At 37.1% G+C, this 13,035-nt stretch overlaps 1 protein-coding gene across 2 annotated transcripts in view; it reads left to right on the top strand.

The window, feature by feature from the left end:
• The window catches only part of MRPS35 (mitochondrial ribosomal protein S35), a 44,499-nt gene extending 37,585 nt beyond the window's left edge, over positions 1–6,914 (top strand). For both annotated transcript variants that reach the window (XM_032855191.1, XM_032855192.1), the window contains exon 8: positions 6,631–6,914. In XM_032855191.1, coding sequence (XP_032711082.1) covers positions 6,631–6,900 — 270 coding nt within the window. In that variant the 3' untranslated portion in view covers positions 6,901–6,914. The remainder of the gene's footprint in view (positions 1–6,630) is intronic.
• The last annotated feature ends 6,121 nt before the right edge of the window (positions 6,915–13,035 follow it).

The following is a 13,035-nucleotide window of genomic DNA, read 5'->3' as shown; positions in this document are numbered from 1 at the left end:
TTATTTTTGTGAAATTTAACACTTTTAGTTCTTTAAGTTTGAAGTTATAGAAAAATTATGTTTTAGATGGTGAAAATTATAGGCTTTTAAATAAACTTATTTAAGAAAATTGATCCAGACTAAATTCCCAAGATTTGTTACTGCAAACTTAAAAAATAAGTTTTGATTTTTATTTGTATAAGACATTGTCTTACTCCATTTAGGTTGCTATAACACAATACCACAGACTGGTCTGTTTATAAACAAAAGAAATTTGTTTCTTGTTTTTCTGAATGCTGAGATATCTAAGATCAAAGCATTGGCAGATTGGGTGTCTAGTGAGGGCTCACTTCCTGTTTCATAAACAGCTGTCATCTTGCTGTGTCCTCACATGGCAGAAGGGGCAAGGGCTTTCTCTGGAAGCTCTTTCATAAGGGTGTTAATCTCATTCATGAGGGCTCCACCTCATGACCTATGCATCTCCCAAAGACCCCACCTCCAATGCCACCACTTTGGGAGTTCCATTCCAACAAGAATTGAGGGTGGGCAGTGGGGGGAGAGACCCAAGCATTCAGTCTATAAGAAATATGTTAAGAGTTATCCTCCAAAGATTTGTTGGAACTTGTTAAGTAGAATCATTGGGAATCTTGGAGTTATGTCATAAAATATAAAAAGATTTCAGAATCTCATAGTTATAATCCCATAGTACAGATCTGATATATATAACAATGTAGTTTTGTGTTGGTCTGTTTTTGCGTTCATTAATTCTGACTTCTGCTCTATCTAGACTTATTAATCCCATCCAGTAATTTATTAATTTTAGATACTGTGTTTTTCAATTCCAGGTGTTCATTTAATTGCTTTTTCTTTATGGATACCAATTCTGTGTTGAAACTTTTCATTATTTAAGTCATATTGGTTATCTTTTCCTCTTTTTTTCTTTAACATATTTTTTCTTAGTTACTGTCCTTCTCTGCTAACTTCATTATCTGGATCATCTGGAGTTCTGCTATTGTTTGTTTCCCCTTGGTTATTAATTACATTTTTCTTCTTTTCAAATGTTTCAAATGCCTAGGAACTTTCTTGCATGCTAGACATTATGTATAAAAGACTCATAGATGCTCCAGCTGCTGTCATCCATCAGAATGAACTTCCTCTTTTTTCTCTTAGGCAGAGAGGTTCAGGGATTTATCATTTTAGTCCAGTCATGATTTAGCTACACCAGGGCTGGGCTGCAGTTTTTTTAAGATTTAGTCCAGCTCTTCCTTAGGCATAGCCTTCAAGGCTTTTGATTGGGAACTTGGTTAATCAACTTCTATATCTGCTGTAGAGTCATTTGTACTCTTCAGAAGTTTTGAGCCTTGCTTGGTAACCTCTAACATTGAAGCAGAATCTGGCAGATGTTTTAAAAGGGTGATTGGGGTGGGGGGCGCCTGGGTGGCTCAGTGGGTTAAAGCCTCTGCCTTCAGCTCAGATCATGATCCCAGGGTCCTGGGATCAAGCCCCAATTCAGGCTCTCTGCTCAGCAGGGAGTCTGCTTCCCCTTCTCTCTCTCTGCCTGCCTCTCTGCCTACTTGTGATCTCTCTCTGTCAAATAAATAAGTAAAATCTTAAAAAAAAAAAAAAAAGAGTGATTGGTTGTGCATTTAAAACACACTTCCTCTTTCTAGTGGGACTTTGTCTCCTAAACACTCTGAGATTATGGGGGATTTTACTGTGCTTTTTAGAGGTGTGATTCTGATTCCCCAACTTCTCCATAAGTAACCCCAGAACTAAAACCAGTCATGTTTGGGATTCTTCAGTTCCAGTCTGTTTTATAGAGCCCTGTGTAACAGCTCAAATTTCACGTATTTCTCTTTACCTAAGTAGAATCCTGCATGTGCCAAGTGCCAGTCTTGTACAGAATTGGAAAATGCCCTCAGGAAAGAAGATGGTTAAGGATTTTCAGAAGGATCCTCCTCACATCCTTGCAGTCTGAAATTCACATTCATCTAGTCATCACTGATTCTGTAACTCTCTGATATCTTTTTTTTTTTAAGATTTTAAAATTTATTTTAGAGAAAGAGTGAGAGCGGGGGAGGGGCAGGAGAGGGATTCCCAAGTAGACTCCCTGCTGAGGAGGAAGCCCTACTGGAGGCTCCATCCCAGGACCCTAAGATCATGACCTGAGTTGAAATCAAGAGTTGGGTGTTTAACTGACTGAGTCACCCAGGTGCCCCAAGGATTTTATATTTATACCTCTCAGAAATGAAAAATATTCTAACGTGACAAGTATTATGGACAGTATTACTGCTTTTATATCATTGACAAAGATTAAGATGTTTTAGAATAGCTTCCTAATATATCATTTATAGAACAGTATCTCTTTTAGTTCTGTTCTCTCTTCACTGATAAGCTCTATTTGGTTGATAACTCATCTGTGAAAACTTATACATTAATGACTAGAAAAGATTTCCCTCAAAAAGTAAATATATTGATAATAATTAGCTTTTACTTTTCCTGCTTGAAAAACAGAGACATTCTAAAGATGTTGTAAAAATATTTTCTTACATTTAACACAGGACTTCAAAAAAGTAAATTTCTTTTTCTTGACAAGAATGCTATTTTGTGTGCGTGTGTGTGTGTCTGTGTTTTCTAATCTACATCTGATTAGACATAAAATGCCTATATCCAAAGGAGACTGCAGGAAAACTGGAGATAACTTAGTAAGAATAGGCAATTAACTGGGAAAATTTAATCAGCAATAGCATTTATCAAGAAGACATGAAGTTACAAGAATCACGAAAAACATTACCTTTATATCAGGGATAAGAAATAAAGACCTCTTGTTTCTTTAACTATTTTATCTAAACATTATAAAAATAATGATACAATTTTGTGAGTGGAAATAATTGCAGAACATTCAGACAATTGGTATGTGTTTATATTTACACTGAAAGTTTCTATTTATTGTTTGATGGGGGTAGTGATGCCCTTGACATAGAAACACATTTTGTAGATAGGCTAACAAGGATTTGAATCCCACTCTCTTTCATTCATCTTAATAAGCTATGTTGTTATTAGTAGCAAGCATTTATTTGGTGTTTACTCTGAGCCAGTTGCTCTAAGTACATGGATATTCCTTACCTATTTTATTTTATTTTATTTTATTTTTATTCACAGAACAGCCCTTGGAATCACTTCTTCTGTAACACAAGTCTGTCACAGTAGTAAGTGATGAAACTAGGATGTAAACTGAGTTCCGTAACACACCAAAGCCCATATTAAATATTGTGTCATACCACCTCCCTGTGCTATCCTGAGCAAATCACACACATACACACCCTAACTCTGTAACCCCCAAATCTTTGGAAATTGCTAGTTTTTTCATAACTTATTTGGTGGCAAAATGAGACTTGAATGGATGAAAAGCATTTATAGCCTTTGTTTATCCCATTTATTGTGACTGTATACACGTTGCTGCAAAAATGGTGATGTATTTGATTTAGGGTGTCCTGTGGTCGATCTTCTCTGGAAATGTTAACAAAATATATGGTGTATGCACTGTATTAATTTTCTAAAATGTAAAAAATTGTGAAATCTGAAACATTCCCAGGTGTCTGTGGCCCCTATTTAACTTCCATAATACTTAATTTTCTTTCTGTAGAGATGTTAACATCGAACCCAGTAGGTTTTAATAAGAGTTATATGAAATAATTAACATTTGTAGGCATTTAAGGTCCGTGGCATATAAGTATTTAATTTACTGGTATTGCTACTATCATTATCTTGGAATTTATATTCAACTGTGCAGAGTTTGGATCCTAAATTTATTAGAATTGTTGAAAACATGAGTTTTGTTTAGCTTGCAGCTGAAGCCTAACACTGCTTTGTATCTGTGTAGTATTAGTAGGAAACTATGCCTTCTACACATTGTAGTCACTTTCACTTACCACTGGCTATTTAACACAGTATGATTTTCTTCTGTAAATGTTTGTTATCCCTTAGTGCAGTATTTCCTAACCTTTTCTGTGTCACTGCACACAGAGAAAAGTCTTTACTGAGATCAGTGAAGGAAGAGGGTGCTTGTGCTCCGCTGCTCCAGGCTCACCTGGCCACCTGAGGGCCGAGGGAATCAATAGCATGGCACACCTGTAACGCTTTGACAAAGCAGCCTAGAATTGTGTACACCAAACGTAAGCGGAAGATAAATGAAATGATGGAGATTACAGTGAATTTACTTTTGTTACCTCTTTAAGTATCTATTTCAGAGTAGGTGAAAAAATCCACATAAACCTAGGTGAAAGTTATAATTTTTTAAAGTGTTCATCTCTTAATTGCTTCTCTTAATTGTATTCTAGCAGTCAAGAATGAAGTAGATTAGGATTTTTTTTTAAAAGTATGAGGTAGATTGACTGTTTTACATAGTGCTTTATATAATGTATTTGTTGGAATCTTAAGGATATTCATTTATAAGTTAGAATTATGTAGAAACTATGACCCTGTTTCAGCATTTAAAGCACTTCTGAAAGTAGATAGGACCAAAGGTACATTTAATTTAGGGCATTTGTTTTTTTTAAGGGGCTGACATTTATTTCTTCCCCAAATATTACGGTAAAAAGTAGGTAGGGTAGGATGATTTTGTCAGTTTTCTTTTTAATGTAAAATTCAGAGTTTGGCTGTTAGAACTTATTTGCAACAGGCTTGTAAGCACAGGATACAAGAAGTTGTTTCACATTATTCACCCACCCCGCCCCTTTGCCGAGCCTATGGGGTGAATCACAGCCAGATTAAAAAAGGAGTATAGAGTTAATTCTCAACCAGCTAGTATGTTTCTAGAACGTTAGTTGATATGTTTTCCTCAGCCATAAATTCAGGATAGGGAGGTGGGGCAAACAGTATATAGGGAGTTGTGAGTATAGCTCCTCTGGCTAAGGAATTTGAGGGTCAGGGAAACACTCCACATCCTATTGGTTTATCTTGAAGGAAAGGTTATTTAGTTTGACGGATTTAAACAGGATTTCTTTTTCTTGTGGTTCTTTGTGGTGGAGGAGACTCTTTCCTGGCCTTCAGTTAACCCAAATGGGGTTAGCTGAGTCCATGGCATATCCAGGGGCCTATTTGCATTTGGTGGGGCTCCTCTTTACCCTTTGAGGGATGCATTTCCTGTGATTTTTCTCTTTTCTTTTCTTGTTTTGTTTTTTAAGATTTTTTAAAAATTGTATTTATTCAACAGAGATCACAAGCAGGCAGAGAGGCAGAGAGAGAGAGAGAGAGAGAGAGAGAGAGAAGGAAGCAGGCTTCCTGCTGAGCAGAGAGCCTGATGCCCCAGGACCCTGAGATCACGACCTGAACCGAAGGCAGAGGCTTTAACCCACTCAGCCACCCAGGCGCCCCTCTTGTACTTTTTCTCTTTTCATGGACTCTAATAGTGAGGTTGGGGACAGGAGGGAGGCAGAAGTGGAATCCGTCTCCTTGGTACTCACTTAATTCTGAACAGACTTGGAGCTCTGTCTGCTCAAGTTGGGGTCTTTCTCAAGAGGAGTTTTCAGAGATAAAATATTTTTGACAGCCTTACAAATCTGTCTTTCTTTTAATACTTCAGAAATGTTATAATTAGCGGGGTTTACCACCTTCAAAAGTTTTAAGAATATTGGATGATTCTATAATAGCATATAGCTCAGAATATGTTCTGTGTTAGTTTGGAAAGAATGTGGCTGGCATTCAGCACTTATTGAACCAGGGCTTATTATTTATCAGCTGCGTTCCTTGATTTTTCACAGAATATTACATCTTCATCTAAATCATAAATCTGAATTATGTTGCTATAAAACCTAACAGTGTTCCCTAAGATAGCGTAGTAGTAACTTTTGTAAGAAAAAACATGTTAGTGGGGAGCCTGGGTGGCTCAGTTGTTAAGCGTCTGCCTTCAGCTCAGGTCATGATCCCAGAGTCCTGGGATTGAGCCCCGTATCGGGCTCCCTGCTCCGAGGGAAGCCTGCTTTTCCCTCTCCCGCTCCCCCCTGCTTCTGTTCCCTCTCTCACTGTGTCTCTCTCTGTCAAATAAATAAATAAAATCTTAAAAAAAAGAAAGAAAAGAGAAAACAAGTAGTAACAAAAATTGTTTCCCTTAGAGGAACCGAAAATAAAGATATAACAAAATAAAATTCCAGAATATATGAAGTCATTAGGACTAAAAATCATGTATTACACATGTATTTTATATTTTTTATTTTATTGTAATTATTGGTATTCCTTGTCATCCCCACAGGCATGTTACAAAGATAAATACAGTCTTTTCTCAACGCATTATTATTAACCTCAGAAATGTGAAGTGTTGATGTGTTAAGAGTTTAGGGATTAGAAAGCTGCAAAAAATGAGTTTTCTGTATCTTTTGGGAAATAGTGTTGCTTTGTGAGTGGAATTTGCAAGCCAGATAAATTCTGTAGAATTAGTGAGTGGTAATGGAGTAGTCACATCATAGAGTGTGGGGTCCTGAAACAGTTGGTGCAGGTGGATAGCAGTGCTGTAAGGGAGGGAAATCAAAGTTCACATACAGAGTATCCACAGGGACTCTCCACATTTTGCAGATTCTCTTTCCCTAAAACAAAAACAAAACTTTGTTTTTAGATCGTATTTCTCAGATTTCAGAACTCATTTTTTCCTTTCAGAAAACTGAAGAATGGGAGAAAGATAAGACTGAAGCAGACATGGAAGAGTATGTATGGAACAATAGCTCCTCTGAAAAAAATATTCTGGAAACACTTCTCCAAATGAAAGCTGCTGAGAAAAATCTGGAAGTAAATAAAGAAGAGCTCCTTGCTACGAAAGAAGTTGAAGACTACAAAAAGTCTGTTGTTAGTCTTAAGAATGAAGGGGACAATGAAAATACCCTTTCTCAGTACAAAGAATCAGTGAAGAAACTATTAAATCTAATGTGATTTATTTAGAAAAATCTCCTTGATTTAATTTTATGATAGATCTGTAATCATTCTCACTTTATATAAATTTGAAAATGCTAAAAAAAAAAAAAACCATTGTTACACATTTCAGATTTTTTTTTATTAGTTTCAGAGGTAGAGTTTAGTGATTCATCAGTTGCATATAACATACCCAGGGCTCATTCCATCAGTTTCCCTCCTTAATGCCCATTCCCCAGTTACCTCATCACCCCACCCACCTCCCCTTCAGCAACCCTCAGTGTGTATCCTAGAGTTCAGTGTCTCTTACAGTTTGCCTTCCTGTCAATTTTCATCTTATTTTATTTTTCCTTACCTTCTCCTGTGTTCATCTCTTATTTCCTAATTCCACATATGAATGAAATCATATGGTATTTGTCTTTCTCTGACTTATTTTGCTTAGCATAATACTCTAATTCCATCCACATTGTTGAAAATGATAAGATTTAATTATTTTTGAATAAAAATACTACTGTGTATATATACCTCATCTTTATCCATTCATCTGTCAGTGGACATCTGGACGCTTTCCATATTTTGGCTGTGGTGGACATTGCTGCTATAAACATTGGGGTGAGATGCCCTTTTGGATCACTGCGTTTGTATCTTTGGGGTAAATACCCAGTAATGCAGTTGCTGGTTCATAGGGTTGCTCTGTTTTCAACTTTCTGAGGAACCTCCAAACTGTTTTCCAGAGCGGCTGCACCAGTTTGCATTCCTACTAACAGTGTAAGAGGGTTCCCCTTTCTCCACATCTTCACCAACATCTGTTGTTCCTGACTTGTTAATTTTAGCCATTTTGACTGGTGTGAGGTGGTATCTCATTATGGTTTTGATTTGTATTTCCCTGATGCTATGTCTGCTAGCCATTTTTATGTCTTCTTTGGGATAATGTCTGTTGGTGTCTTCTGCCCATTTCTTGACTGGATTTTTTGCTTTGGGGGTGTTGAGTTTAATAAGTTTCTTTATAGATTTTGGATATTGGCCCTTTATCTGATAAGCCGTTTGCAAATATATTCTCCCATTCCATAGGTTGCCTTTTAGTTTTGTCAGCTGTTTGCTGTGCAAAAGCTTTTTATCTTGATGAAGTCTCAATAGTACATTTTTGCTTTTGTTTCCCTTGTTTTTGGAGACATATCTAGCAAGAAGTTGTTGCAGCTGAGGTCAGGTTGCTGCCTATATTTTCTTCTAGGATTTTGACAGATTTCTATCTCACGTTTAGGTCTTTCATTCATTTTGAGTCCATTTTTGTGATGGTGTAAGGAAATGGTCCAGTTTCATTCTTCTGCATGTGGTTGTCTAATTTTCTCAGCACCATTTGTTGAAGAGACTGTCTTCTCTCCATTGGACATTCTTTCCTGCTTTGTTGAAGATCAGTTGACCATAGAGTTGAGGGTCCATATCTGCTCTCTCTTCTGTTCCATTGATCTATGTGTCTGTTTTTGTGCCAGTACCATGCTGTCTTGCTGATTACAGCTTTGTAATAGAGCTTGAAGTCCAGAATTGTGATGCCTCCAGCTTTGGTTTAATTTTTTCGGAATTACTTGGGTATTTGGGGTCTTTTCTGGCTTCACACAAATTTTAGAATTATTTGTTCCAGCTTTGTGAAATATCTTGATGGTATTTTGATAGGGATTACATTGAATGTGTAGATTGTTGTAGGTAGCATCGACATTTTAACAATATGTGTTCTTCCAATCCATGAGCATGGAACGTTTTTCCATTTCTTTGTGTCTTCCTCAATTTCTTTCTTAAGTGCTCTATCATTTTCAGAGTAGAGATCTTTTACCTTTTTGGTTAGGCTTTTTCCTAGGTATCTTCCAGGTTTTGGTGCAATTATAAATGGGATCAATTCCTTGATTTATCTTTCCTTTGCTTCATTGTTAGTATATAGAAATGTAACTACCTTCTGTGCATTTATTTCATATCCTGCAACTTTGCTGGATTCCTCTATCAGTTCTAGTAGTTTTGGGGTAGAGTCTTTTGGGTTTTCTACATAGAATATCATGCCTGTGAAGAGTGAGAGTTCGACTTCTTCCTTGCTTGTTCAGATGCCTTTTTTTCTTTATGTTGTCTGGTTGCTGAAACTAGGACTTCTAGTGCTGTGTTGAACAATAGTGGTGAGAGTGGACATCCCTGCCGTGTTCCTGACCTTAGGGGAAAAGCTCTCAGTTTTTCCATGTTGAGGATGATACTCGCTGTCGGTTTTTCATATATGGTCTTTGTGATACTGGGGTATGTTTCCTCTATCCGTGCACTGCAGAGAGTTTTTATCAAAAAAGGATGCTATACTTTGTCAAATGCTTTTTCTGAATCTGTGGAGATGATCATATGGTCCTTGTCCTTTTATTAATGTGATTTATGACGTTTATTGATTTGTGGATATTGAACCACCCTTGCAGCCCAGGAATAAATCCCATGTGGTCATAGTGAATAATCCTTTTAATGTACTGTTGGATTCTGTTGGCTAGTATTTTGGTGAGAATTTTTGCATCCATTTTTATCAGGGATGTAGGTCTATAGTTCTCCTTTTTGGTGGGGTCTTTGTCTGATTTGGGGTTTGAGGTGCTGTTGGCCTTATAGAATGAGTTGGGAAGTTTCCCTTCCATTTCTATTTTTTGAAACAGTTTCAGAAGAATGGATATTAATTCTTCTTTAAATGTTTGGTAGAATTCCCCTGGAAGCCATCCAGCCTTGTGCTCTTGCATTTTGGGAGATTTTTGATTACTGATTGAATTTCTGTGCTGGTTATGGGTCTATTCAGGTTTTCTATTCTTCCTGTTCCAGTTTTGGTAGTTTACATGTTCCTAGCACCCATTTTTTTTCCAGATTGCTTGATTTGTTGGCAAACAATTGCTCATAATATTCTCTTATAATTGTTTGTACTTTTTCAGTGTTGGTTGTGATCTCTCCGTTTTCATTCATGATTCTATTTATTTGGGTCCTTTCTCTTTTCTTTTTGATTAGTCTGGCTAGAGGTTTATCAATCTTTTTTTATTTTTCTTAAAAGATTTTATATATTTATTTGACAGAGAGAGAGACAGCGAGAGAGGGAATACAAGCAGGGGACATGAGAGAGGGAGAAGCAGGCTCTCTGCTGAGTAGGAAACCCAATGCCAGGTTCAGTCCCATGACCCTGGGATCATGACCTTAGCCAAAGGCAGATGGCTAACGACTGAGCCACCCAGGCACTGAGGTTTATCGATCTTACTAATTCAAAGTACCAGCTCTTAGTTTCGTTGATCTGTTCTACTGTTTTTTTTTTTTTAATGTCTATTTCATTGATTTCTGCTCTACTCTATTTCTCTTTTCTTGCTAGATTTAGGCTTTATTTGCTGGTCTTTTCCCAGCTCCTTTAGGTCTAAGGTTAGGTTGTGTATTTGGGACTTCTCTTGTTTGTTTGTTTGTTTGTTTCTTTCTTTTTTAAAGATTTTATTTATTTATTTGACAGAGAGAGAGAGAGAGATCACAAATAGGCAGAGAGGCAGGCAGAGAGAGGGGGAAGCAGACTCCCCGCTGTGCAGAGAGCCCGATGTGGGGCTCGATCCCAGGACCCTGGGATCATGACCCAAGCCGAAGGCAGAGGCTTTAACCCACTGAGCCACCCAGGCACCCTACTTCTCTTGTTTCTTGAGAAAGGCTTGTGTTGCTATATACTTTAGGACCACCTTTGCTGTATCCCAAAGGTTCTGAACTATCCTGTTTTCACATTTGTTTCCATGTATATTTTGAGTTCTTCTCTAATTTCCTGATTGATTCTTTAGTAAGGTGCTCTTTAGCCAACATGTATTTGTGTTCCTTCCAATTTTTCTCTGTGATTCAGTTCAGGTTTTAAAGCATGGTGGTCTAAATATATGCATGGTATGATCTCAGTCTTTCTGTACCAGTTGAGACCTGATTTTTGATGCAGTATGTGATCTATTCTGGAGACTGTTCCATGTACACTTAAGAAGAATGTGTATTCTGTTGCTTTAAGATGAAATGCTCTAAATGTATCTCTTAAGTCCATCTGGTCTGGTGTGTCATTCAAAGCCCTTGTTTCCTTTTTCATCTGCTTAGATGATCTGTCCATTACAGTGAGTGGGGTGTTGAAGTCCCCAACTATTATTGTACTATTATCAGTACATTTCTTTAATTTTATTAATTGGTTTGTATAATTGGCTGCTCCCAAGTTAAGGGCGTAAATATTTACAGTTGTTAGATCTTGTTGGGTAGACGCTTTTATTATGATATTGTGTCCTTTTTCATCTCTTATTACAGTCTTTGATTTAAAAAGTCTAGTATGATATGAGGATGGCTACTCCAGCTTTCTTTTGATGTTCATTAGCATGATAAATGGTTCTCCACCCCCTCATGCTCAATCTGGAGGTATCTTTGGGTCTAAAATGAGTCTCTTATAGACAGCATATCAATGGGTCTTGTTTTTTATAAACTCTGATATCCTGTGTCTTTTGATTGGAACATTTAGTCCATTTACATTCAAAGTAATTACATACGAAGTTGTACCATTGTATTTTCAGTAAAGTCACTGTTTCTATAGATTGTCACTGTTCCTTTCTGCTGTTTGTTACTTTTGGGTTCTCTTCCCTCAAAGGATCTCCTTTAATATTTCTTACAGGGCTAGTATAGTAATCAAAAATTCCTTTAGTTTTTGTCTAACCTGGAAACTCTTTATCTCTCCTTCTATTTTGAATGACAGCCTTGCTGGATAAAGTATTCTTGGTTGCATATTTTTCTCATTTGGTACCCTGAATATATCATGCCAGTCCTTACTGGCCTTCCAGGTCTCTGTGGGCAAGACTGCTGTCAGCTTTATGTTTCTACCGTTGTAGGTTATGGACCTCTTGTCCTAAGCTGCTTTCAGGTTTTTCTCTTTATCTGAAATTTGGAAGCTTCATTATTGTATGTCCAAACACAACTCCAAACTGAGAGTAAGGGGCTAGAGAATGATTTATCATTACCTCAATCTTTTTATTGATTTTGAGGGGGTGTCTCTGTCCCTCCTGGATTGAATGCCTATTTCCTTCTCCAGATTAGGGAAGTTCCCAGCTGTAATTTGTTCAAATAAACATTCTGCCCCCCTCCTTCCCCTTCATCTTCTGGGACCCCTATTATATGGATATTATTTTGCTTTATGGAATCACTGATTTCTGGAAGTCTTCCTTCATGATTAAGTAGTTGACTCTCTTCAGCTTACTTATTTTCCATTATTTTGTCTTCTATATTACTGACTCTCCTCTGCCTCATTTATTGTCACTTTTAGAGCCTCCATTTTTTTTTTTAAGATTGTATTTATTTATTTGAGAGAGAGACAGTGAGAGAAAGCATGAGCAAGGAGAAGGTCAGAGAGAGAAGCAGACTCCCCGTGGAGCTGGGAGCCCGATGTGGGACTCGATCCCGGGACTCCAGGATCATGACCTGAGCCGAAGGCAGTCGTCCAACCAACTGAGCCACCCAGGCGTCCCTAGAGCCTCCATTTTTTACCGCATCTCAGTAATAGCACTTTTAATTTTGGCATGATTGTATTTTAGTTCTTTTATTTCTACAGTAAGGGATTCTCTAGTATCTTGAATGCTTTTTTCAAGCCCAGCTTGTATCTTTATAATCATTGTTTTAAGTTCTAGTTCAGATATCTTACTTATATCCATATTGATTAACTCCTTTCTTTTGTGATTAAGTTTCTCCATCTTGTTATTATGTCCAGAAGAGAAGAAAGAGAGAGTAAAGACGACAATATTTCTAAAAAGTGGCCACTTTTCTCTTTGTAGCATTGCAGCATTTCTTTTATCAGATCTCTGGTTGAAAATGCAAGTGTTCAGAATGATTTGATAACTATCTAGCTGAATTCCAAGGATAAGACAAACATAGGGTCCTTACTACACCATGTTAACTCTAGAAGCCACATCACATTTAAAATATTTTCTCGTACTAATGCATCATGGCAATGATTATTCAGCAATTTTCTTATTTGTATGGTGTGGCAGTAGAACTGATTAGATCTGTGTGATTCCTTCTGGTTTGAAAGTATTTTAATTTTATTTCTGCCATCACTTTAATATTCATGTATATACATATGTTGTTCTTTTATCTCCTATTTCTTTCCATACAAATTAGCAC

Source organism: Lontra canadensis, unplaced genomic scaffold (assembly GCF_010015895.1).
Source record: "Lontra canadensis isolate GAN:19392208 unplaced genomic scaffold, GSC_riverotter_1.0 scaffold9, whole genome shotgun sequence".
Taxonomy (NCBI): Eukaryota; Metazoa; Chordata; class Mammalia; order Carnivora; family Mustelidae; genus Lontra; species Lontra canadensis.
This window is presented reverse-complemented; position numbering and strand designations above follow the sequence as displayed.